Raw genomic sequence first — 25396 nt, 5'->3', positions numbered from 1 at the left:
TTATATCACACTTACAGTATATATATGTATAAGCAGGTGTCATAATATTTCAATTAATAAGAATCCAATCTCACTTCTTTTATCCAATCAAAGTCACTTTTTATTAATTAAAACATTCTTTATACCTATTACATTCCATGACTAGAATCACTCAAGATTAACCCACCTGATGGCGGTTAATTAAGAATCAGAATAACATAAACATAACTATAAATCAAATTTGCTGCTAATTTAGTTTACTTTTTCTTTTTTATTTAATTAATTTATATAGATTTTCTATTGCATACGGAGACAGTAAATAGGTAGAGGCAGAGTTAATTTGTGTTTAAATTGTAGACAATATCGTAAGTTTATTTCGATGCCAATCGTGTTTACCAAACCAATTTATCATAAAGCTGTGTTAGTGGTTCACAATTCCTTGTCGTTCTTCATATAATTTATTGAGTAAGTTAAACAGAATTTCATAAAAATCCGCTAAATATGTTAGGAGATAAACAACTGTCGGTGCCAACGGCAGCAGATGTTGCTGTTGCTGTTGTTGATGTTGCTGCTGTCGCTGATGTTGCTGCTGCAGTTTCTAGTACTCGGTGGCACCAATAACGCTGTACATGAGACGATTGAAAGAGCCGCTCTGGCGTATGTTCTCGTCGTGGGTGTTTACCACCTATCAATTAAAAACACACAATTATTTTAACATTCCGTTAATGTTAGGCTAACAGCTCTACTCACATTGTACGGCGGCCGGGATACTGGCGCTGATACTGGTTTCTGTAAGAGCATTCGGATGGGATGAAGAGATAAGAACTTGCTTAATAACTCTGGCAAATTCCAGCAATTTCGGTTACAAACTTTTAAAATGCAATCTCTAACTGTTATGAGCTCATGTTAGATGTTAATCTATGTTAGAATGCCCAAAAAAAGATGTGTGCTTGTGATTTGGAAAATATACACAGATATGGAGTTAATGGATGTTTAGTGTAGTTCGATGCCAGCTGGTGATCGACCAAAAAATCTGGTTAGTAACACTACTTCGGCCCCGTTAGTCGTCGTTATAGCGCATTAACATGCCACCAGACAAGGATACATAGAGACTGTTGACTAACATTCTGTTGGGTCAACTCTATACGTTTACATTGACACAGAAAGAGAGACAGCGAGCGATATAGGAACAGAGAGAGACAGATAGACTTTGTACAGGATGAGCTTTGAGAATTCGAGCGATATTGTCGGATGCGCCTTCACATAAAGTTTTGACTGAGTTGGTCGGTTGATTGATTCGAGTTGATTGAGAGATTTGCTTGATTTGAGATTATCGAACGGTTGCTCACGATCTTACCTTTCCTGGAACCAATCTATTGGGCTGATAGACCTTAGTCTGCACAGGAATGGTTACTTCCTGTGGCGAGGATTGGCCATAGCTGCTGTAGCCGCCCTCCTCTTGAATGGCTCTGTAGGTATCGCTGTTCCTGGGATCGTACTGGACAGTTTTCTTATAGCTGCTCGATGGCAGTGGTCAGTGATTGAGATTCGGATTCAGATTCAGTAATTCGGGGGATTGCATTGAGATCGTTGAAAGCGCCGTTATGTTTGGTCAATAATTCGTTGGATTTTGTTTATTGTTGGGTGTTATGCAAATTTTCAATAGATTTATTTTTTAAGTCGTTTTATTGTTGTTGGTTAATCGAGATTCATAAATTAAATATATTTGGTTTGTTTTGGTTTTTTTTTTTTTTTTTTTTTTTTTATACATCGGTTGAGTAGCGTGAGACAGAGTAGTGAGAGAATAGAAAGAGAAAACAGGATGTGCACAAAATACGTTAGAATTATTTTGTTTTTGTTGTAGTTGTAGTTTGTTGGTTGCTGTTGTTGTTGTTGGGCAATGGTGTGCTTCGTTGTCTTAGAAACTGCACACTCCTCAAACGGATTGCGATTAATAGGAAACTCATTAACAAATTCCTTACGAGCTAGTTATTAAGAGTAATCGAACAGAACTGCATAACAAGATGTGAGATTATACGATATACTCGAAAATATATCATTGGATGAATTAAAGCCTTGAGATCGGGCGGGATTAGGGTTGTTAGTTAGTGTTTAATGGTTAATACTGGATGGGTTGCTAAATAGGATGGGATCATGAATAGGAACTTTTAATGCTGTCTTTCAAACAGTTCGTAAATATAATTCAGCAAACGTCTTTTAGTTTCGGATTAGTCTTAGTGGAACTGGTCGGTAGGGAGGACTTTCAGCAAGGGTCTTGGGAAGGGTGAGTTTTGGCTCTTGGTCTAGTAGAATTGGGTGGGTAGAGTTTTTGACTACTATTTCTTTGATCATTTGTTTTGTTGATAGAGTAGTTGCAGTTGCTGTTGGCGTTGTTGGCGTTGTTGCTCTGCAAGTTGGTCTTTTTGCTTTTGTTGCTCCAGAATTTTACGTTTTTGTTCCAGGAAAGATAGATCGATGAAAATTCTAACATTAATCGTGCAGCTAAGTTCTAAATATATCAGGATCTAAGAGCTATGGTGGTAATAGTCTAAGGATCGTTTTGGTTTTTTCTTTTGTTGGATTTGGTTAATCTATAAGTACACAGCACCTGGCCTACCAAGAAACCCCTTCCCGATGTACCTGCATCACTTTTGCCATACCTTTCAGATTGCAATATAGCCCAAACAAGAAGCCTCAAGACAAACAAAGTTCGTTGGGGGTTTCGGTGAAGATAAAGTATCCAGAAATACACGTATTTACACAGTAATGATTTCCATATCACAGACTCAGATCAAAGGAGCTTTTCGTTGCAATAGGAAGGTTTAGGATAAGATAAAGGAAACATATAGATATTTATAGACAGCAGAGCACATGCAATTGGGTTTTGGACGTGTGTCATGTTGTTTCTGTTGTTCTGACATAGATATTGATATCTGGATTTAAGAGACTATATAGTAGAGTTGTTGTGGTTGCGGGAGACAACAATAATCGAGGGTTAATCTGTACAGACAGGCAGGGAAAACACGGGAAACATGGTAAACATTCCTCATAGTCAATTTGTCTCAAGGCAAGTTCAGATTGAATCTGAACTTCTTGCTCGTATGCTTTCCATATCAAAGTGAGAAGGATTCAATCAAAGAACGAAATCAGGCTGTGCTCAAGATATGAATTTACTTTTACCCGTTAAGTTTTGTTGGCAAAGGACGATGCAAAGGACTGTCCTTCAAGCGATTGCTTTCGCTTGTGGCGAAACTACAACAATATATATAGAATATATATAGGTATATATAAAGAGTGTGATATATATATGTTATATATGTATAACAGAGATCCGGCAGTAGGCAATAAGTACGTACAACATCTATGGACTGGTTTTTTGTTTATGTGTTCGAATGTGTTTCTCATTTCGTGTGTGCTTCGGTTTAGTAAATTTCGTTTCGACTTTGATTTTGTGGCTTTTTTGGGTTAGTGGATTATGGCCGCAGCTTAACCAGGAACCAATTTTTGTTGTTTTTGGGTTATGTGGACCTTAGGCTACTCGTAACCGTAATCGTGACTCGCTTTATTAGTTTCAAGCTAGTAGGCGCATTTCGAGTGGCTCTCTCTCTGGCAAAAAGAAAAGCTGCATCAAAAATTTCGAAGAATTCTACGCAGGTTTATTCAGTAATTGCAAAATCCAAAAGGCTTTATATGTTCAATTTGACAAGCGTTTTCCAAAGTTCAGATATTAGTGTTTTTTTTTCATTGTATCGAGCTAAGCATAAGAGTTTCCAAATGGTAAATTTCTGGGTGGCAACTTACGGAACTGTTGATCTGATGGTGTCCTCGATGTTGCTGTTGGAGTACAGGCCGATGGGCGAGTTGAATTGCTTGTGGAAGACCTAGGATCGAAGGAAAGAACTTGTTTTAAATCATGATCAAGGAAAATTCATATTATAAATTAAAACCCAATATCACCTCGACTTTTTAAATTAAATTAAAAGGCTTTGTATAGAGAATTTTGAAGTCTTAAATTTTGAAAAATGTAAACAAATATTGTTTTAATTAAAATATGATTGAACAATACACAAAATCGAAATGATATTATGACCATTTAAAATGTAGAAAACATTTTTTTGCTCAATAACAAGGGGACTTCCCCTCTTTACTTACGCGGCCAGTGTCGGCCTCCGAACCGACAACCTTGTGCAGCATGGTGTCGGCCACGCGCTGCTTCATGATACTGTCATGGTAGTCGTGTCCTGGATGGGCGCGCACAGCCGGGTTGGGGTAGTGCCTCAAGTAGGACTCTGTCGTGGGCGCATCCTTCTTCACTTTGGCGCCGGGCAGGACCAGAGGAGTTGTTCGGTAAGGCTGGAAAACGGAACCACATCACACGTGATCAGTGAAGATTAACGACTTTGTTTACGCCAATGCCAAAATGGACACACATTTTGGCAGCCCAGCCGTTTGTGGCAAATGATAATATAAATAAATCAGCAAACGATTACCAGAGTTTTTGTAGATTCTACAAAATCTTCTTAGATCTTCGCCCACTGTGCTAGGTATTCTCCTTTGAGTGTGTGTGCATAATTTTTTCTATAGCTAAATTCCATTTTATGTGCGCCCGTTTATATACTTTAAAAATATCCCACAGCCAGGGGAAATATTTTTAGGCGCTTACGTAAGCGTGTCGAACGTCCAGCGCTTTATATTTTGTATCTGCCTCGAAGCGTTTTATTTTTACCAGGCGGTCCACGAGCGAGTATGTAAGTAATTCAATATAGGCGGACAGTCATTCAAAATTCTGTAATTAAGCGCGCCTTATCGATAAACGATCGACGATGTGCAGATCTGGGTCAGTGCTGCCAGATGGTTAGGCCTGGCTTGATCAGCTGTTGTTCTAGGCGAATGGCTAATTGTTTTGCGCGCTTTTTTAACTGTGCCAGCTGGTCGTTTTTTCTTACCCACGCTGTGACTTTATTAACTTATATTAGTAGAAATTAACTTTTAATTATTTAATTAATCACGTAAATGGCAGCCGTACGTCGGTCCACGCGCTTAAGTAGCATTAGCAAAACGGCCCCAGCCTCTCCATTGCCGCAGTCGACGCAGACGCCGCGTCGATCGGAAGTTTGGAAACGCAGGCAGCCGAAAAAAGTGATCGCTGACAGCGACGAGGAGGAGGTGGGGACCTGTGACCAGACCAGCCCCGTGTCAGAGAACAACGAAAACCGCAACGTGCTTAACAAAATGGACAAGGTCTCGAGGCGCAGGACCTCGCAGGTGCAGGTCGCTCAACTGGAGCACCAAAAGACGCCACGCAGCACAAAGAAAACAGCCCAATCAGCTGCTATTTCACGGGCTAAACGCACACAGGAAAACTACGAGGCCACCGCAATATTTTTGGATGAAGACCAGGATGTGGACCCGCTTCATGTATCCCCGCCTAAGCAGAGAAAATTGCAGCCTTTGCCGCAACACCTGATCAGTCCTTCGAGGCTTCTGGACAGGCTCAGCATCGACGAACGCCAGGAGGAAGAGGATTATAACAAGACTGACAAAGAGCTGGAAAAGCACTTATGTAAGGAGCAAGAGAAGCCACGTCCAAAGCAGCAGGTGAAGCCACAAAAGAATAATGAGGTTGATCCTCTTGCATTAGAGCAGGAAAAACCTCCAACTAAGCAACAAGAAAAACCTGCAATCAAGCAACATGAGAAACCCCAACCTAAGCAGGAGAAACAACTGACCAAAGATGAGAGCCCCCAAGATAACCTGCCCTCGCCTTCCCGTAACAAATACCAAAATGCCAGACGAGTGCTTAACAGTGCCGAGACTCAAAATCTCCCAGGTCGAGAGGCGCAGCTGCAAGAACTCCGTGAATTCTTTAGCAGCCACTTGGAAAGCCAAACTTCCGCCAGCCTCTATGTCTCCGGGCAGCCAGGAACAGGAAAGACTGCCTGCCTATCACTACTTCTAAGAGATCCCGACTTCTCTAAGCGCCTGCAACGCGTCTATATCAACTGCACCAGTATAGCTAGTGTTGGAGCAGTTTACAAAAAGCTATGTGCCGAACTCCAGCTTAAAGTCAATGGACGCACAGAAAGAGACCATCTAGAGGCTATACAACGCCATTTAAGAACGGCCAAGCGAATGCTCTTGCTGGTACTTGATGAGATTGATCAGCTGTGCACTAGCAGGCAGGAGGTGCTATACACAATCTTCGAGTGGCCTGCTCTTCCTGGCTCCAGGATACTACTTGTGGGCATTGCCAATAGCTTAGATCTCACAGACCGAGCCCTAATGCGTTTGAATGCCAGATGCGAGCTTAAACCCAGGCTAATGCACTTTCCGCCTTACTCCAAGCAGCAGATTGTAGAGATTTTCAAATCGCGCCTGGCCGAAGCGGAGGTGCTGGACGTCTTTCCGCCCGTGACCCTTCAATTGCTGGCTGCCAAGGTGAGTGCGATCAGCGGTGATGTGAGAAGGGCGTTAGACATTGGAAGACGTGTCGTTGAGATTGCGGAGCAACAAAAGCGAGATGGTGAGAAAGAATTCAATATGAAGGCCCTGCAGCTGGAGGGCAAGGACGCCGTGGAGGCCAAAGAAAAACAAGGTATGTTTATTTTGAAATCCAATTATAAGGAAATATAATAAAAAAATAATTTTCTTCTCTATTTCAGATACTCTGAAACCTGTGCAGGTTACCCAAGTGGCTGCTGTGCTAAACAAAGTCTACGGAGCCTCGCAAAATCTGGAGGAGGACATCGAGGGTTCTTTCCCCCTACAGCAAAAGCTAATGCTGTGCACCCTGGTAATGATGCTGCGCAACGAGCGCAACAAGGATATCAGTATGGGTCGCCTACACGAAGTCTACAGACGAGTGTGCGCCAAACGGAATATACTGGCTCTGGACCAAGCCGAATTCACAGGCACTGTGGACCTGGTGGAAACTCGGGGCATCCTTCGCATCATGCGAAAGAAGGAGCCGCGCCTACACAAGGTCCTGCTGCAATGGGACGAGGAGGAGGTGCATGCTGCACTCAGCGACAAGCAGTTGATTGCCTCGATCCTCAGCGATACCTCCTGCCTGAACAAGTGTTGATTTGGACGATTACCTATAGGAAATTAGTGTGCCAGACAATCTGCTGGTTAATTGCGCATTTCTCTCATTTTCATTCACCTTGGGGACGAACATATATGTATAAGAATACGTTTTGAAGCTATATTTAAAATACGTGGCTGGCGCAAGCACTGAAATATTTTGAAATATCATTTGAGGGTCACTTTCGACATTTTGCTTTTTGACTATTAATTGAATCGAATTTTTGAGATTTTATGTTTGTCGTAAATTTAAGTAAATGTTGCCCCCATAAACTATTTCTAATCCGATCCGTTGACCAATAAGCGCTAGACAATTCGTTTCCTGTTAGCCCTAAGCATTTAAGAATAAACTAAATAGTTCTGCAATATACAAATCACAAAAGTGAAAACAATTTCCACTTTCGCTGCGCCACAAGTTTTGATCTTGAGTGGTGCCAAAAGTTGGGGAAAATCGTAGGGAAAGTCTGCCATTGTTTTTCGAGGGGTTTTCAGATCGTACGAGTCAAATTAACACCAATGATTCTGAATACGTGTGGCTTTGTTGGCCATCTCGACATGAAATTAATTTCTTTTATAATCATTTTGTTTATTTATTTGCTGGCTTATTGTTGTTTTTCCTGCGCTCTCTGCTCTAAAAATATCCCCCATTGGATGGTATAAATTACATTGAGCACAGCACGGCAAAGAGCGCAATGAAAAATATGTTTCAAAAACTCTGGTTGCCTTTCGACGCGTATTGACGGAAAGCGAACAAATGTTTGAATATAATCGAAATGCAAAGTGGCGGAGAGAATCGCCAGCCAGATATATGCACGAATATACCTAAAGCTCTGCTATATGCCGTTCTATATTCTAATGTCTTAATTATATATTTCTGAGGGAAAAAGTAAAACGAAAATCTCGAAAAACGTACACGTTGGTTGGGCAGTTTGGCATTTGTATTTGAACTTGAATTCCAAGAGCAAATGTTTGACGGTAAAGGTGAAATGTTTCATCTGGATTTGTACTTAGATGTCTGTCAGGCAGTTGGAACATGTCTAGAAATCTTTGTTTATAAGTTAGGGAAAAATTAATCAAGCCACAGCATGAAATGTGCTTCGTTTCGAAGAATATATGCGGTTTTAAATATTTTGTCATCCAGAAATTAGTGGATTTATCTCGAAAAATATTCTTTTTATATGCTTATATGCTTGCCTCCTTCCTTTATGATAATAAAATTTAATAAAAATATACTCTTTGAGCACACACACTTCTTTTGTTCTTACGGTATTATCCAAATAATATTTTTCCCCACTTGTTTATATTTATTTTTAAATCTCAGTTAGTTTGTCACTAGTCTGCTTACTTGGTATTGAATGCATTCATTGAGGTCTGGCTGCTCCTTGTAGTAGACTGGGGATCCGTTTTTGAACTGAACGTACTCCATTTTTGTAATGTGTGTGTTTTGGGTTTTAATTTAAACTCCTTCGAATTCGAACAAAATAGAAACGAAAAATATTATAGCCAGGTACAATTACGTAATGCAAGATCACGTCAGTTTAGATACTTGATTTTTGTAGATTATTATTTTGTTATCGTTTTAACTAGTAATGGTTATTTTGATTGGTAACTTGCTTTTTCGGCACGTTTAAATCAACGGCTGGTGCTGGTGAGATCGGAGATCGTTTCACGAGGATTCACTACAAAAAGGATGCTCGAGCTCGAGTCTTATTGTTGTTTATTTTTCAATATTCCGAACGCAACTGATTTGAAAATTTTCAAATGCTGGCGAATTATTGCTATTCCGACTGCGCGGAATTCCAATATGTCTATATAGCCAACTCGGTATTGGTTGGAGAGTGTCTGTCTGTGTGAGCCATATAGAAAAGTGAGTGCTGACGGTCAGAGGCCGTTCGACCCACGCACCCACACCATCATCCCATACGAAATCTTATGTATTTCAGAGAGAGAAAGAGAAATCGAGGGGATTTCTTAAATATACAAAATATGTTTTTGTGCAAATAGCTTGTTCACCGAGCGTAAACTCAGGCAACAACACCACCAATCCCATCGTATAAACTTGGACTTGGTGTGATCTATATTTTTGTTTTTTTTTTGCTTTGGTTCTCGCCCACGCGCCTTCCACCACGCCCCCGTACCCCACCAACGGATGTTGTTGTTTGTCCTGCCGCCCCAGTCGTGAATTATTCACATATAACATCTCGCGTATATGTTTTAATTGCTGCTTTTGTGGAACAATTTCACATAACATTTTTTTCTCATTTCTGAAAATTAGGCACAAATATTTATCGGACTCGAGGTTATTGTTTCGTTCTAATGCAGAAACATTTATGTGAAATCCGCAGTCCCAAAAAAATACAGAAATATTTCACAGATTTGCAGCTATATTATTGATTTGTTCTCGCTGATTTCCACTGACACTGAGCTCTGAGCTTTGCCAATTGGCCGATGGATCCGCAGATTTGTCAACCGATTCTGACAGTTCCAAAAGACCCAAAACCAAGATACATAAATCTCATCAGTATTGGAATTGGCATTCTGTATTTTCTTGGCTGTCATAAGCAATCGACATTGGAACAGGTCATTGAGCATATCATTTGATCTAGTGGACAGGGCCCGAAAAACACACACGAGCAGGTGTAATTAGCCTTGAAAGGCTGTTGGAAAAGTTTCAAGTTCGATGGAAGATACAAGGAACGCATAACTTACATGGAATTATGTTCTGTTTTCCCACTGCGAAGGTTGCAGTTCATCCGACCATAGGAATCATTTTTCGGGGATTTTTATACACTTGGAGGAAAGAGGTGTGAAATGCAAATGTGCCTTGCATATTCTCATAAGATAATGACAAAAAATACATATCAAGCTGAACTACATTTTAAGTTTAAACTAAATAACTTAAACTGGATATTTTTCTTGTGATTTTCACACTTGAAATTAATCGATTTCAGTTTTTCTTTGTGCACCCTCATTTGTTTAAAACAAAACGATCAATAAACAATCCAGCTGATGGTTTTTTGGGGCAGTCTGGGCTTCTAACAAAGAGAAATTAAGAACACAAATAGAACGCATTCAAGGTACATATTAACCATAAATTAGTTGAATAAAAGTACAATAACCCATTAGGAGGTAAGGATAAGAATAGACCAACTTTCCATCAAGAAGGTCATCTGTTCTGGAACTTTTTTGTCGACACCTTTTTCACACTTCTGTATGACAAATCATCAAACATCAAAAACATATAGGTAAGGCACCTTGATTTTTATTTTGGTGCCGCATTGGCAAACACAAAACTGCGACCTTGAGAAGTGTCTTGATTCATTAGCGGCGTCATCTGCGGGTAATAGGACATATGGAGGGGGTGGTGTTTTCATTGGCATTGCCATGGCATCGCAAGTTTGGACGGACAGTGGATCAAAATCATCTCCTTACACCTCACTCACCTGCCCAAAAATAGTTTCGAAAATATACTCTTGTTTATTTGCGTCTTTGCCTCTTGGCATTTTCCGAGTTTTCACAGTGTTTCTTTAAGGGGGTGGGCGGGCAGCTCTCTGTTACAGCTTCTGACTTGTTTTTGTTTGACTTTTCGCCAATTTCCACCTGCACACTGCGTCACTGGGCCTTTTCCTGTTTAGCGCCCCGCATTCTCGATCTTTGGTCTATATTTAGCGGATGTAAGCGACGGAACCTTGACCACCAAGATTGTTGTATGCTGATGTCAGCGTTTCAGTATATTCAAATTACGATACAAAAAATATAGTTTTCTACATTTTACAATGTGATTTACATAAATATATTCAATATTTACAAACACTGAGAATGTTACTAAAACACACAACGCTTTGTTTTAAATATTTTTGATGTAATGTACTTTTTTAATTCGTCCTGTTCTGATATGTCCCATATTATAGTCTCCACATAAATTTTACACACATTTTACATTTATTTTTATCCGAAAAGTATGCAACACATAACTCAAGGAGCTTTTCATCAAGACATTTAAAATATTTTTAAAAACTTTATCATTTTATGCCTCATAGACAAAGTATATTTCCTTTTTTGTTATTTATTAATTTAGAATTAATAACACACCAACAATCATTGTTATAAACTTTAGTTTTTTCTTTGGAAAGTTGAAGTTTGGCAACAAGAAGTTCTTTTTCCCTAAATAAATAATTTATCGGAATATGAACTCACCTGATTTACAATAGCGGCCTGTTCCTCATCGACATCCTGTTGATGATCCCTTGTTGGCTTGGGCGAGAATACAGACGAAGGTACTTCATAACCACCAGAAGAATTCAACTGAGGAAACACGGTCTGTGGCAAAGTGTCCACTGGCAACTGTAGAGCTCTTTCAAAGTGACTCGGTCCTGGCAAAAAGGGCGAGGGGCCACGGTGGGGCAGCAGATCCGGAGTGGCTGGCGGCAAAGTGGAGTTGCTGCGCGATCCAGGTCCTGCCTCTTGGGTGCCGCCCTGTGTGTAGGCGATTTTGTTGTCCCTGGAATTTGTGAATGTTAATATTTTTCATTTTTATTTTAATTTTCAAATCTTTATTTCCCTTTAAACATATACTGAATGAAGGGAAACATGCGAAACTGATCTTTGATTTTCTTTTTTCCTGTTTCAGAACACGGATTTCCCTACTCACCTGTGCACCACCAGCCGGATCTCGTTGCCAGCACCGCGGAACAGCTGCTGTGCATCCGCGTGACTCAGATCGCGTGCATCGTACTCGCCGATCTTTGAGATGATATCGCCGCGCAGCAGTTCCCCATGCGATGGGCTGCCCACTTGCACCTGCAACAAACAGGGTAGTGGACGAAAGAGGGTGTTAAGGTCATTTCATATATACACAATATAGGGCCCAAATGCCCGGCTGAAACCTTGACATAGATATATGGGTGCCTAAATAGATGCAGACAGAATTATGATCGCCACACTCTGACTGTTTACATTGCAGTGGGGGAAAAAAGAAGGCGGGAAAAGTGGGGAAAATTTCTTCGGCTATTTTGTTGCGCCTCAATTAGTTTTACTGGCGTCGCATTTTGGCAAACGCTGCAGCGTTTATTGTTGCTGTGCCCGTTTCGCTATTTTGATTTGTTGTTGTTTATTTGGGCGCTGAGAACAAAGCGGAGCGAGGGGGCACAAAGGCCAAATCGCTTTTCTTCTACCATTTCGAATGTGCATCATTTTGATGAATGGACCACAAGCGACCACAAAACGACAATCTCTGGTTACATAACGCCCATTTACCCTGGTGATTATTAGCGGCGTATCCAGATCATTGCCGCCCACCAAACGGATGCCCCAGGGCGTGCCCTGACCATCGCGCAGCAGCACCACCGCGAACTCATGCAGCTTGGGGCTCATCCTGATGTTATTGATGTTGATGATCCGGAGGATCTATGTCACTGGCTCATCCAATCGATTGGCGGTCTATCCCGAAAACTTAGCTTTATTGTTTATTTATGTGGCCTGCGAGGCGCAGGCGGCGCGAAATTGCAGTCCGTTAAGCGTTTTGTTCGATCGCAAAGCTGCTCAAGTACTAATTTTAAAATACAATTCGTATTCCTTTTTGCAGCAAACAGCAGCGGCAGCAGAATCTTGGTATACCACGAGTACACTGCGCCACAAATGTACATACACCGTACATATATATACAACTTATATCCGCCGGCAACGGCGACTACATGCTGAGAAACATGAATTCGATTGGCGAATCCTAATCGCTGAATGGGTTTTCCGCGAAGAGTTCTCTGAATTTCTCAGAGAAGCTATCGCGGATTTAGGAAAAATCGGAGATGTGCATAATATTTTCCCCCCTCGGGATTTATGTTCCACGGGTGGCAACAAGACGTATACTTAATAAGATGTTTGATATCAAATTACGCTTGCGGGAAAATATACGCTGCTACAAAAGAATCCAACTGAATATTCTTTGATTTCCATTAAAATGGTAATATTAAAGGAGGTACTAGAATTAATACAAATATGTGAGCTGGAAACTTAATACTTCAACTTTTTCATTTTCTCAAACCCACATAGAGTATCCAAAAACCACCTTGCAGTCAGAAGTTTTCCACTCTTTGTTCCCATTGTTTAATTTGACGTGTGCCCTGCATTTGTGGCATTCTGCATTTTGTTGGCCACATTTTAGGACAGCACTTGATCCAGTTGCAGGCTGACCCTGAAGAAATGAATGCCACATGTCATCATCTAGGCGAATGTTTTGATGAGCATCCCTGATGCTAAGAGAAAAAATCAAGTATCTAGGCATCTGTTTTTCTTCGACATTTTCAGCTACTTTATTAGTGTTTTTTCCCCAGACTTGTTTGCCCAACGATGAGGCAATCGAGAGAGTGTAATTTAATTTATTTACTGAGGCGGTACTAGCAAAATAGAAACGTATTTGCAACTCTTGCCCAATTTAAACAAACTAATCATATTAGATTTTTGGCGAATTAGTCAATGGAAAAGTCTACGTTCAACGTGACGTATAAGCAATGTAAGCAATGTGCATGGGTCAACGGTTGAAGGACGTTAAGTTGTTTTAAATATTCCGTCTGCCTCTCGTTTTTGGCAACAAATTTACTTTTTACAACGGAAAAATCTTTTCCTGCCTTTCGCCTTTCCGCTGATATATATACACGATATATATGGTTTGCTATTTAATTTTTCATTTTATACATTCTGGTTTTGGCACTTTTTGGCTGGTTCTTGAAATGTTTTTACTATTTGCGGATTGAATTGTTTTCATTTCGTTTTCAGTTGGAATTTGTGTAATGATTTCTATGTGACTTTTGGTCTAGATTAGCCTTGAGGGGATTGTAAATCATTTGAAAATCTTTAGCCAATGGATAGCAAATGGTATAAATATCAATGGCAATGGAAATATGGATCCATCCATCTTTGTGGGCCATTTTACTTGGCCAAAAGTGCAGCAGTGGCCAATTAATTAGATTTGGCTTGACAAATTTACGAGCAGCCAATGGCAAAATGTTATTGAACTGATTTCTGAGACGGCCTGGTGTGAATTGGGGCCACATATACGACCACACGCGCGCGATGATTGACAAGCCGGGCGATTCAAAGGGGTTGGGGTTTTTTCGCTTTTTTTGGGTTCTTGGACTCACCCCCACATTCGGTTCGTCAGCAAAACGGACGCGTTTCTTTAGCCCGCTGCTGCTGCGCCTTCGGCAAGGTGGCGGTAACGGTACATTAGGCAGAGTGGAAGGTGACTGTGGGCGGTACGATGATGGCAATTCGTAACCGGGCACCTTCCAGAAAGCCGGTCGCCCGAATGACGCGGACGCCGATGATCTGCTGGTCGTCATTGCTGGCCAGCGACTAGCGTAAACAAAAGAAATGCTCCGCACATTCAGAAATATGCGCTAAATTCTACAATTCAAACGCGTCTGCTCACGACTGCGTGTGTGTGTGCACTACTAGGCAATTGAAAAACCAAATAAAAGCACATGAAAAGTCTGAGGGAACGAGCGCAAGCCGAATATTAATCACTCGTAAGACAGGTGATAAAGTGAGGGGAAAATATTATTGAATGTCTATGTTTATTTTATTATATTTACCGAAGTAAGGATAACATCGATTAGTTTACTGGGTTTAAAACGAAATCGAATTAGAATTTGAAATTTAAACCATGCCGCCTTTTGGCGAGATGGGCTGCATTGGGCTTTAAATTTAAACACACGATCTGGCTATATCATAATTGTCCAGCGGCTTAGAATAACTTTTCTTAGAATTTTGGGGTAAAGTTAAATTTGAGTAGCTGCTATTGGTCATAAACATAATAAAACATTGTACAATACTTATACTTAACAACTGTATTTTTACAAAACAGGGCTTCACTGTCTTGAATTTAGCGCCTTACTCTGACAACTTCGATAGTCGTAGCCAACTATCGATATGCAACTAATGATTTTTACCGTCTGGTAGCACTGTCCAGCGATTTGTTGTGTTTTTATCTCCAAGTTTCACCATTATTTTACCAAGATAAAGCCTTAATTGAATCCATATAGGGGTACTGAATGGACTCAGAGAAACCCCACCTTCTGAAAGCCACGACATGTCTATTTTCAAGGCGCGGTCTGTTCTCTCCTTCAAGCCAATCCAAGCTGGTACATAAACAATGACTTTCTCTCACCAAATTGCAGAGTCAAGGAATTTGAGGATGTTTTGGCGGCTCCACAGGATGTGATTGACCTGAAACAACTCAGAAAACTTGCATTCAATGGTAAATAATAGCTTCCGTTGGGTAGATCTGAAACACTAAAAACTCAACAATCCACAGGTGTTCCTGATGTGCAGAGTTTTCGAGCCCTCAGCTGGAAACTGCTCTTGGGGTATTTGGGTCCCAAGCGTAGCAGTTGGACTACGACCTTGGCTCAGAAACGGGCGCTGTACAAGCAGTTCATAGAAGAGTTGGTACTACCCCCAGGACACTCCAAAAACGGAGGCAGTGGAGAAGGGGGAGATGGGGACAAAGTCGATTCGGGGGGCGTTGGCTTGCAAGATCATCCGCTAAGCGAGGGACCCGAGAGTGCCTGGAATACGTTTTTCAACGATAACGAGTTCTTGCTACAGATCGACAAAGATGTTCGGCGCCTTTGCCCAGATATATCCTTTTTCCAGCAGCCCACAGACTATCCCTGCGAAATTGTGGTCCACAGTAAAGGGGAACACGGACGCAGACTTCATGAACGCGTAGTACCTGCTGTGCTCAGTTCGGCGAATGTGGAACGCAAGGGCCTGGGCATGACCAAGGTGAGTTACATATCGGATTTCTGCTAGACAATAAGCTTAGAATGTGTTGTTTTACGCGTACCTTTCGGATTATAGCAGCAAGTAAGTGAACTCCTTTCAAGTAGACCCAAATCTAATAACTAGTTCTGTTCCGCACAGATAAATCTAATCACTAAACGCTCTGTGGAGAACTATGCAGCCATGGAGGAGGGCCAAGAGGCACACTGGGAGGTTGTGCAACGCATTTTATTTATCTACGCTAAGCTGAATCCCGGCCAGGGATATGTCCAAGGAATGAACGAGATTGTGGGCCCTATCTATTTTGTAATGGCCTCCGATCCTGATCTTACGTATCGCGCCCATGCCGAGGCTGATTGTTTTTTCTGTTTTACCGCCCTGATGAGCGAGATACGTGACTTCTTTATCAAAACCCTGGACGACGCGGAAGGCGGTATTAAGTTCATGATGGCCAAGCTATCGAATATGCTAAAATCAAAAGACCTAAACATTTATGAGCTGCTTAAGCGTCAGGAGCTGCATCCCCAATACTATAGCTTCAGGTGGCTTACACTGCTCCTTTCGCAAGAATTTCCACTGCCAGATGTGCTTCGCATTTGGGATTCCGTATTTGCAGATGAACAGCGCTTTGATTTCCTTATAAAAATATGCTGTTCCATGATATTGTAAGCAAACAGGTTTACTAGAAAGCTATGACTAATTTGAGAATTTTTTTTTTTTAGAATCCAAAGAGAAGCCATTTTGGAAAACGACTTTGCCTCGAATGTAAAACTACTACAGAACTATCCGCCTATTGATATTAATGTTGTGATTACTCATGCCGGTTCGTTGGCGTAGCAGACGTTTAAGAATATATCCAAATGCCCAAATGCTTGCAAAGCCCTTTAGTCATTTATCAACGTAAAGAACCAAGCAATCAACTACACTAAAATTAGCTCCAATCTCCAAAACGCACTTTTACAGGAAATCCAATAAGTGAATACGTATCGTTACTTTTTATATGACTTATAATTTGTATGTCATTAATAAACGAAATAATTTTAACATATTTCGGGCCCAAACAGATAAACGTCATAACGTTAAAATAGTCATAGGTTGGTCAGCCGTTCAAAAACGTGTGGCATCGTCTGATAAAATTAAAACACCGTTGAAGTCCTCACTTGTTTAGCTTAGGGGCAGTATCTTTGCATATGGACTGTGCAATAAACTCTATGAGTGTCCTAGTTGGCCGTCCGGCCATGCCCTCTCGCAGATATTCAAACTCATCGCCCCGAGTGATCATCACATTAGTAGCATCCTGGAAAGAAGAACCACATTTAAAAAAGGTCTGGGTTTTAAAATGAGCTGAACTTACAATATGCATCCACTGACCGCAAGGTACGAACTCACGCAGGAAGGCGGCTGCCTTGCAAGGACGTCCACCACGGCCAATGCCGTAGTTCTGGACATCACTTCGTCCTCCAGCTCGGACCGCCTTGCTGTAGTAGTTCCACAGCGGGAAGCGCCACACACGATCTCCTGTGTGCATACTGGCGTGCTTGATCTGTTGCCACAGGATTTCAGAGTTGGTGAACACACCACAGGCCGCTTCATCCAAGGCTTGACGCATATAACCCGAACAGGTTCCAATATCAATGATACATTTTGGACAAAAGTTCTGCCCGTAAAGTAGTGCATCAGCCAGAACCAGAACATCCTCATGATCTGTACACTGAACCTCGATAGTCTTACCGTTCATGGACTTTACCATATCTCCAGGACGGAAAGAGTTGCATCCAATAACGTTCTCGCATAACGGGATTAGACCGCGGATGTTGACCTAAGAGTAAGATAATTAATTAATTAGCAACTACCTTTTAGTACCATTCAACCTACCGGCAACCGCAGACCAGCCACTGCCCTGCAAGTGGCCACCACTACAGCCGCTCCGGTCATGTCCCCCCGCATGTGGAAAAGCTCGTGTTTGTCCTTTAAGCACAAGCCACCCGCATCGTAAGTCACTCCCTGTCCAACGAGAACAATTGGACGCTCTTCGGCGCAGGTTCCATAGTAACTGAGTTCCAGAAAGATGGGTGGTTCACAGGAGGCCTTTCCTACCGCCAGAAAAGCATGCATCGACTGACTCTCAGCCCAACCCTCGACTTTGACCTCTACGTTCACGCCAGATTTACATAGCACTTCAACGACATTCTGGGCAAAGGCAGTAGGAGTCAGCAAGTTGGAGGGCATCTCCTGTAGCTGGCGCGTCAGGTTCTGAGCGGCAGCCTTTTGGAGCCCGATGCGCCATCCTTCTATATCGCAGATTTCATCCTTGGTGGCGTACAAGTCAATGGAAGGCACTGAAATTCGGCGCTTGGGATCCCGCAACTCCTGATAGATCCATATCCCCAGAGCAGCTCCCTCTGCAGCAGACTCTGCGTGTCCACAGTTCTCCACTTCGATACGATCGGTGTCCAGCTCTGCGAGAACCCTGCAGGCGTCAGCTACTGACCGCCGAATGGCCTCCTTCTGTTCGTCGAGTACCTCATATGGGTTGTAACCAAGGCACTCCTTACCCAGCCCAATAACAGCCACTGCCGAGTAGTAGGGTACACGCTCTGGCTCCACGGCGAACAGAAGGCGGGTCTCTCCTCTTTTAGGCATTGGTCCGGACATTCGCAGCACTTCCAACAACCGGCCATGTGTTTTCTGGACATTATACTTCCAGCCGGTGGGCGTCAATATACCGGCGTCATTCTTGTCTTCCTCGTCGGCGTAAACTCCCACGACCAAGCCACGCGACGGCGGATCCGCGCAGATCTCCATCTGCTGCAGTTGCAGCATCTGGTTGATCGCCTGAGAGGCGTACCTGCGGGAACGGATCTCCTGCGGTCGGCGTATTATAAGACTACACGCCCGTGAAATTGCTTTTCGCGAAAACCGAAACATTTTGCTTGACGTTAAACTGGAAACTTTGATCAATACTACTAGGATTGTAAACTAGCACTTTGATTTTCTGTGCCGCTTTAAAATATTTCATTAAATTTTTTCACCCAGATAAGCTAAAAATGTGTACGTGTTCAACCTCGAAACAAATAAAAATAAGACCGAGTTCCTGCTCAGCTCGACGTGGCGCTGACAGAATAACCCAAAGGTTACTAGATTATAATCAAAATGCTTAACATTCTCCAAAGGTTGCTAGATCTTCATGATTGTTTTTAAAATTCAAAGCCTGCTTTGGTATTTTTGGAGAATTCAATTCTTTCATGATAATATATTAAAATATATAACAAAGTTACAAATATTGCACAGTAAATTACAAAAAAGCACTCTGTTCAATTTTAAAATAGCGCCATCTGTTAGGACCTTACAAGGTATTTTTATTGATCGACAGCGACGTTACTGTCTATGTGAGGAATTATTATGCGTTTCGAATTGGAATTTTTGGTAAATCGATAGCTTTTAAAGGATAATAAAGAAAAACAGCATCAAAGTCCAAAACAAAATAATACAATCTTTCAACGTTACAGCGGTTTGTGGGCCTAGCCATGTGCCGAATCTTAGAATCTTCATGCTTAATCCCAAGATGTCAGCGGTCATAAGTCCTGTCTAACAAAGCAAGGAAATTTATTTACCTTTCACCCTTGTATTTATATTTTATCATTTGAACGGATGTGAAATATGAACATTAATAAAATGAATACGATTTTTGCTGGTAAATTAACATGTTTAATTCAATTCGAAATAAATATTTTTATGTTGACTTAAAACGAACAAACATTTTTTTGGCCCGGGAACCATTTCGTTTAGGGACTCATCCACAAACTTTCACCAAAATGTGGACATGGTATAGCGATGTATATTCAGTCTATTACTATTCCCCCGCTCGCATTTTTATTTTCCCATCTTGGGAGCGGTGTCCTTGCAGATTGTTTGGGCAATGAATTCGATGAGGGTTCGGGTTGGTCGGCCAGCCATTCCACGACGCAGATACTCAAAATCAATTCCGTTAGTGACCATTACATTGGTGGCATCCTGGAAGTATAAAACGAAGATCGATAAATAGGCCCTGCATTATTTAAAGATCAAACTTACAATATGCATCCATTGACCGCATGGCACGAATTCTCGGAGGAAGGCGGCAGCCTTGCAGGGACGTCCACCACGGCCAATGCCGTAGTTCTGGACATCACTTCGTCCTCCAGCACGCACCGCCTTGCTGTAGTAGTTCCACAGGGGGAAGCGCCACACGCGATCTCCCGTGTGCATACTGGCGTGCTTGATCTGTTGCCACAAGATTTCGGAGTTTGTGAACACACCACAGGCAGCCTCATCTAGGGACTGACGCATATATCCCGAGCAGGTGCCAATGTCAATGATGCACTTGGGGCAAAAGTTTTGGGCATACAGCAGCGCATCAGCCAAAACCAGTACATCTTCGTGATCTGTGCACTGAACCTCAATGGTCTTGCCGTTCATGGATTTCACCATATCACCTGGTCGGAAGGAGTTGCAACCGACTACATTTTCGCACAAGGGAATCAAACCGCGAATGTTGACCTAAGAATTCAGATTACTAATAGTTCTAAGCTAACTGTAAGTATCTTACTGGTAATCGAAGTCCAGCTACCGCCCGACAGGTGGCCACCACCACAGCAGCTCCAGTCATATCACCACGCATGTGGAAGAGCTCTTGCTTTTTCTTTAAGCACAGACCACCAGCGTCGTAAGTAATTCCCTGGCCAACCAGTACGATGGGTCGCTCTTCCGCACAGGTGCCGTAGTAACTGAGCTCCAGGAAAATTGGTGGTTCGCAAGAGGCTTTTCCAACGGCTAGAAAGGCGTGCATAGACTGGCTTTCAGCCCAACCCTCGACCTTGACCTCGACGTTCACACCAGATTTACAGAGCACTTCGACGACGTTCTGGGCAAAGGCAGTAGGAGTCAGCAAGTTGGAGGGCATCTCTTGCAGCTGGCGCGTCAAGTTCTGAGCGGCAGCCTTTTGCAATCCAATACGCCATCCTTCAATATCGCAGATCTCGTCCTTGGTGGCGTACAAATCGATGGCCGGAACGAAGATTCGGGTTTTGGGATCGCGCAGTTCCTGGTACAACCAAATGCCAAGGGCAGCTCCTTCGGCAGCAGATTCAGCATGTCCACAATTCTCCACTTCAATTCGGTCCGTATCCAGTTCTGCAAGAATACGACAGGCAGCGGCCACTGACCGTCGGATTGCTTCCTTCTGCTCATCCAAAACTTCGTAGGGATTGTAACCTAGACACTCCTTGCCCAGACCAACGACGGCCACCACAGAATAGTAAGGTATGCGTTCCGGCTCTACGGCGAACAGCAGACGGGCCTCACCTCTCCTGGGCATAGGTCCCGACATACGGAGAACCTCTATCAGACGCCCATTCGTTTTCTGAAGATTATACCGCCAACCGGCGGGAGTCAGGATACCGGCATCGTTCTTGTCCTCTTCATCCGCATAAACGCCTATGACCAAAGCTCGCGACGGCTGATCCGCACAGATGTCCATCTGCTGGAGTAACAGCATCTGGTTGATGGCCTGCGAGACGTAGGATCGCTTTATGAATTTCGGAGCATATTGGCGACACAGGGGCGACCGGCTGCAGACCCGGAATAGCAACTGACGCGTTTTACCGAACATTTCCCCAGTAGTTTAGATTATAGTACCCCTTAAAAAAATTTTCCGAAAAAACTGGGAATTTATGTCCGTAAAATTTTGTTTCCAAAAAATTGGAAATTTAAAAAAAAAATCAAAAACTAAACTAGTGTAACAACAGGCAATTTTTTACGAAAATTTTTTTCCTGAGTTGTTTACTCTACGACACGTTAACGGATACTAAAGCTATTGGAGCCGGCATGGGGCCAGGTAGCATATGGAATTGGAAGTCAGATGACGGATGGATCAGAGCCTTCTTGAAGATTCTACATAGCCTACGTAGATTGGTCGAAGTTCTTTGAATAATCATGAAGAAGTTAATGAAACGGTTTTAAGCTTTTATCTCTGAGTAAGCACATAAAAGATATTTTGCATTAAAGCAATCAATTAATACAAAATTAATAACAAATTTTCTTTAGTTTTGTTTATTAGTTTCCATACTCAGCATAATCAATTAGGTACAATTCTTTCATTAGGTAATACTGCTTAACATTTGAGACACAAACTAGACACAGACACGTACACTTATCGAGAACATTTTTTGGTAACGTACATACATTTTTTTGGTTTATTTCTCTTTAGCTACATAGAGTAGATATTCCTGTATATAAAATAACAATGGCTATCGAACGTCCTCTATCGTAATTCACTGCGACAATTCTTGTACTTATTGTATGTGTAAATCGACCTTTGGTTGGGTTGCCGTTGCCTTGGGATATGTTTCAGTTTAAATGGCTTCAGATTCAGATTCCGATTCGATTCCTTTTGTTTGGTGGGGTGTGGTATTTGCGGTTCGATACGAAAATATGCAATTGAGATATAGATATATATATATATACATATATATTTGTAGTTCATTCTTGATCTGGGGGGCAACAGTTGTCGCGGAGTAACGAGAGTTCAACAGAGACTAGCGTAAACTTTGAAAGAGTGCAACAATCTAAGGGTGCGCATAGCACATAAGAGGCACATTAGTTATTTTGAGCAACAATAGTATAGTGACTAGAGTGTTAGACAGCTGTGAGTATCCAAGATGCTTGGTACTATCCGGTACTTTGGCATTTGTCAGCAAAAAAATACATCCTGTACAAGAGGGTGGAACGAAATGGTAGCTAAAATATAGGATAATACCTTTAAGGTTCGCTTAGAGGCTTACGAAGTTAAATCATTACATAAGTAGCCTAGGGGTAAGTCATTATATTTACAAGAACCTTTCCCTGGCTAACGAGGCGTATATGATACATATTTAAGGAGTGGAAGTTTTATAAAAAACACAAAAAAGAGTTCCACCCTTTGTACTTCCAATATAAAAACCCGATCCGAACAACCTTACATAGTTCGTGAACCAATCTTAAAGTGGCAATCACAAAATCGTGGTCACGGTTACGGGTAACCCATCAGCATTCACGACCTGCTCCGTTTGCACACGGGTGCCGAAGCTCTCTACACTGGTAGCCTTGCTGAGATCGATAGCCGGCACATCTTCGTCGTAATCGGAGGCCAGTTCCTCCTCGGCTAAATAGCTGCACTTGGTGCTCGGCACTGCTTTCACCTGGTGCTGTTCCTGCTCGTGATACAAGTGTGTGCGGTCCATATAGATGATCCCGTCATCCGTGTCGTCGTCTGTGTGACAAACCGGATAGTGACCGTAGCCCGCCTCGCACTGGTACGGATTCGACTTCACATGGACGTTCCGGCAGCTTCCGCCGCAGTTTTGGTGGCTCTCGGCATCCCCGCCATTTGCCCCATAGCACTGACCCCGGTGCAGCGAATGACCCACCGAGTGGCCACCAGAGTGACCTCCCACGTGGGCGTTCAATTGACCCACGCCAGCCGCGCTGCTGGAGTGGGCCACTGACTGCTAGATGTGGGAGTGGGAACGTGCTATCGACAACGAATACGGACTGAGATCCTTCTGGATTCGCATGGAGTCGTAAATGGGAAACTCGCAGCACAGAATGAACTTCAGGGCACTGGGAACCTCCACGTAAACGGCAGGAGGCACTGGGATTAGCGGCGAGGTTGAAGCCTTATACTTCCGGTACTCCAGCTGGCTGGAAAAAACAGGGGGAAAATATTAAATCACAATCATTAGATAGTTATGAGTTATTAAAAGCCATGTTATGCTTAGTTTAAGCCTAGTTTACTTACTCTTTGTACTTTTCATCGGCACTTCGTTCTCGCAAAGGTATGCCTGACAAGAAAAGGATGATCATTGTGGTAAAAATGGGTGAGGCAATCGCCACCCACTCATGGCCGCTGATCACATTCAGCGATATGGCAAAGATGCCCCACCAGATGACTACCTCGCCAAAATAGTTGGGATGCCGTGACACGCTCCACAGGCCTATTAAAGATAACTTATCAAATCGAATCTTTAGAACTTATCATTGTTTCCTTACCATCATTGCAAAATTTGCCCTGATTGGCTGGATCCTGGCGGAAGGAGAACTTCTGCAGATCCGCATAGGTCTCCGCCAGCAAACCAACGATGAACATGCCCGTTCCCGTGGAGTCCAATGTGGTCATGGTCTTTGGGGCACGCGGCTGAGAGTGGCGCGGTGAGTTGATGATTATTACAGGCAGTGACACAATGTAAACCCATACGGCCTTAAAATAGGAATTGAATAGTTAGGGTAAACCTTATTGGTAGTCTTAATTTAAGTAATTTTACTCATTAAGTTCTCGAAAAGCCTGAAAATATACAAAAAACACCAGAGCTTGATGGACCTTTCACTGCATTTACAGTTAAAATGCAATTTTTCCAAGCACCTTTCCAATTTCGGCTGTTATTTTCAGATTGCAATGACAGTATTTCAACCGGCAACAAGTGATTGGAATTGGGGGAAAATGCGAAATAAATGGAGACAAAACGATGGCGGGACATGCCACATGCAGCACGCCAACGCCAATGCCGACAGCCCTACAGACACAATGAAGGCCGGACGGACTGCAACCACCCACTTGGCACTAGCCACCAACAATCAACCACCAACACCCAATCCCCAATCCTCAACCCACTCAACGTTTAGCTGGCGTCGCCCACATGTGTCATGTCATTCTGCCAGGGAGAAATGGCGTTTTAATTGTTGGTCGGTCTGGTCCTGGGCCTGGGTCTGGGTCATGGGGTCTGGGCAACATTGAGATTACCATTTCCACCCATGTCGGGCGGTCGACAGGTGCTGAAATATGAAATATTCAAAACCTTTGAGTGCGTGTCAATTAGTGACAGTTTGATTGATTTTCCACCTCCAAGTTGAAGGTTCTGTCATTGAGAATCGAATTGAAAAGTGGCTGACGCAACCGATTGGTCTAGTCGTGAACTACCCACCAGAACTCACCTGGAAGGTCCAAAAGACCGCGTAGCGTATTATGTTGCGGCGGGGTATCCTCGAACTGTTTATCCGGGCCCAACTTTATAATGCGATATAGTAAATAACCGGAGAGCCTCACGCCCCAAAGGCAAACAAATAGTGTCACCATCAACTGCCGACTGTCATAGGCCTGAAAATAAAAATGAATATTGTTTAATCATAAACATAAAGAGCGTAATATCTAAAATTAGGTACGTTTAATGCGTTAAAATATCATTTTAAGTTATAGGTTAAACACTCACTACTCTAAGAAGAGGGTTTCCAAAATCATTCTAGCTTTAAATCAAAAATCTTTAAAGAGCAAAGTTTCATAGAGGTGGGTTATGTTCCAACCCCTTAAAGATGTCGGTGGGCCATAAACTGACGTATATGGTTGGATCATGTCCGCATTGCAATAAACATTTAGTGGTTGCCATTCTGCCGAATGAGAAATATTCGTGGGCAATTGAGGAAGGCTCGGCTAAAGTTCGAGTTCAAGGCTAAGCTGCCTGCTATCCTTGGACCGGAAGGAACT

General features: G+C 42.5%; 6 protein-coding genes across 22 annotated transcripts; 2 read left to right on the top strand and 4 right to left on the bottom strand.

The window, feature by feature from the left end:
• Nucleotides 1–74: 74 nt before the first annotated feature.
• LOC108109853 (PDZ and LIM domain protein 4) lies at nucleotides 75–14419 on the bottom strand. 16 transcript variants are annotated; one of them, XM_017218614.1, is made up of 9 exons: nucleotides 14199–14414; nucleotides 11714–11862; nucleotides 11260–11563; nucleotides 4132–4332; nucleotides 3781–3860; nucleotides 3160–3231; nucleotides 1337–1496; nucleotides 730–768; nucleotides 75–664 (listed from the first exon to the last, which is right to left on the bottom strand). In XM_017218614.1, the coding sequence occupies exons 1-9, from the start codon at nucleotides 14397–14399 to the stop codon at nucleotides 578–580; spliced, it is 1293 nt and encodes a 430-aa protein (XP_017074103.1). In that variant the 5' UTR covers nucleotides 14400–14414; the 3' UTR covers nucleotides 75–577. The 16 variants fall into 16 exon arrangements, with proteins under 16 accessions (XP_017074103.1, XP_017074106.1, XP_017074105.1 ...); XM_017218617.2 differs by lacking the exon at nucleotides 14199–14414 and adding an exon at nucleotides 12319–12612; XM_017218616.1 differs by lacking the exon at nucleotides 3160–3231.
• LOC108109852 (cell division control protein 6 homolog) lies at nucleotides 4868–7436 on the top strand. Its single transcript, XM_017218613.2, has 2 exons — nucleotides 4868–6574; nucleotides 6642–7436. Exons 1-2 carry the CDS (start codon nucleotides 4993–4995, stop codon nucleotides 7061–7063), a joined length of 2004 nt encoding a protein of 667 aa, XP_017074102.1. The 5' UTR covers nucleotides 4868–4992; the 3' UTR covers nucleotides 7064–7436.
• A 601-nt stretch (nucleotides 14420–15020) lies between the features above and the next one.
• Nucleotides 15021–16891, top strand: LOC108109906 (TBC1 domain family member 13). 2 transcript variants are annotated; one of them, XM_017218712.1, is made up of 6 exons: nucleotides 15021–15168; nucleotides 15237–15316; nucleotides 15374–15846; nucleotides 15922–15927; nucleotides 15985–16508; nucleotides 16566–16891. In XM_017218712.1, the coding sequence occupies exons 1-6, from the start codon at nucleotides 15149–15151 to the stop codon at nucleotides 16678–16680; spliced, it is 1218 nt and encodes a 405-aa protein (XP_017074201.1). In that variant the 5' UTR covers nucleotides 15021–15148; the 3' UTR covers nucleotides 16681–16891. The 2 variants fall into 2 exon arrangements, with proteins under 2 accessions (XP_017074201.1, XP_017074202.1); XM_017218713.1 differs by lacking the exon at nucleotides 15922–15927.
• Nucleotides 16833–18940, bottom strand: LOC108109905 (cytosol aminopeptidase-like). Its single transcript, XM_017218711.2, has 3 exons — nucleotides 17719–18940; nucleotides 17198–17662; nucleotides 16833–17140 (listed from the first exon to the last, which is right to left on the bottom strand). Exons 1-3 carry the CDS (start codon nucleotides 18769–18771, stop codon nucleotides 17000–17002), a joined length of 1659 nt encoding a protein of 552 aa, XP_017074200.1. The 5' UTR covers nucleotides 18772–18940; the 3' UTR covers nucleotides 16833–16999.
• A 588-nt stretch (nucleotides 18941–19528) lies between these two features.
• On the bottom strand, nucleotides 19529–21669 carry LOC108109771 (cytosol aminopeptidase-like). Its single transcript, XM_017218445.2, has 3 exons — nucleotides 20432–21669; nucleotides 19918–20382; nucleotides 19529–19857 (listed from the first exon to the last, which is right to left on the bottom strand). Exons 1-3 carry the CDS (start codon nucleotides 21491–21493, stop codon nucleotides 19717–19719), a joined length of 1668 nt encoding a protein of 555 aa, XP_017073934.1. The 5' UTR covers nucleotides 21494–21669; the 3' UTR covers nucleotides 19529–19716.
• Nucleotides 21670–21917: 248 nt separating this feature from the next.
• On the bottom strand, nucleotides 21918–25012 carry LOC108109898 (the record flags this gene model as incomplete). Its single annotated transcript, XM_041818834.1, is given in 5 exon segments — nucleotides 21918–23562; nucleotides 23660–23855; nucleotides 23911–24118; nucleotides 24850–24891; nucleotides 24893–25012. Coding segments are annotated over 5 exon segments (759 nt in total), but the record flags the coding sequence as incomplete, so codon positions are not given.
• Nucleotides 25013–25396: the final 384 nt, after the last annotated feature.

The sequence above is a fragment of the Drosophila eugracilis genome, unplaced genomic scaffold, assembly GCF_018153835.1.
Source record: "Drosophila eugracilis isolate 14026-0451.02 unplaced genomic scaffold, ASM1815383v1 contig_1205, whole genome shotgun sequence".
In the NCBI taxonomy this organism is placed as follows: domain Eukaryota; kingdom Metazoa; phylum Arthropoda; class Insecta; order Diptera; family Drosophilidae; genus Drosophila; species Drosophila eugracilis.
The sequence above is the reverse complement of the archived record's forward strand: the minus strand, read 5'-3'. Positions and strand labels throughout refer to the sequence as shown.

Coding starts and splice junctions, on each gene's coding strand:
- LOC108109852 (XM_017218613.2), top strand. CDS start 4,993: ATGGCAGCCGTACGTCGGTCCACGCGCTTAAGTAGCATTAGCAAAACG. Junction 6,575..6,641: donor GGAGGCCAAAGAAAAACAAG/GTATGTTTATTT, acceptor TCTCTATTTCAG/ATACTCTGAAACCTGTGCAG.
- LOC108109853 (XM_017218614.1), bottom strand. CDS start 14,399: ATGACGACCAGCAGATCATCGGCGTCCGCGTCATTCGGGCGACCGGCT. Junction 11,863..14,198: donor CTGACGAACCGAATGTGGGG/GTGAGTCCAAGA, acceptor TGTTTGTTGCAG/GTGCAAGTGGGCAGCCCATC. Junction 11,564..11,713: donor ATCCGGCTGGTGGTGCACAG/GTGAGTAGGGAA, acceptor CACAAATTCCAG/GGACAACAAAATCGCCTACA.
- LOC108109906 (XM_017218712.1), top strand. CDS start 15,149: ATGTCTATTTTCAAGGCGCG. Junction 15,317..15,373: donor CAGAAAACTTGCATTCAATG/GTAAATAATAGC, acceptor AACAATCCACAG/GTGTTCCTGATGTGCAGAGT. Junction 16,509..16,565: donor ATATGCTGTTCCATGATATT/GTAAGCAAACAG, acceptor TTTTTTTTTTAG/AATCCAAAGAGAAGCCATTT.
- LOC108109905 (XM_017218711.2), bottom strand. CDS start 18,771: ATGTTTCGGTTTTCGCGAAAAGCAATTTCACGGGCGTGTAGTCTTATA. Junction 17,663..17,718: donor TGGCTGGTCTGCGGTTGCCG/GTAGGTTGAATG, acceptor TCTTACTCTTAG/GTCAACATCCGCGGTCTAAT. Junction 17,141..17,197: donor GCGGTCAGTGGATGCATATT/GTAAGTTCAGCT, acceptor TCTTCTTTCCAG/GATGCTACTAATGTGATGAT.
- LOC108109771 (XM_017218445.2), bottom strand. CDS start 21,493: ATGTTCGGTAAAACGCGTCAGTTGCTATTCCGGGTCTGCAGCCGGTCG. Junction 20,383..20,431: donor TAGCTGGACTTCGATTACCA/GTAAGATACTTA, acceptor CTGAATTCTTAG/GTCAACATTCGCGGTTTGAT. Junction 19,858..19,917: donor GCGGTCAATGGATGCATATT/GTAAGTTTGATC, acceptor TTATACTTCCAG/GATGCCACCAATGTAATGGT.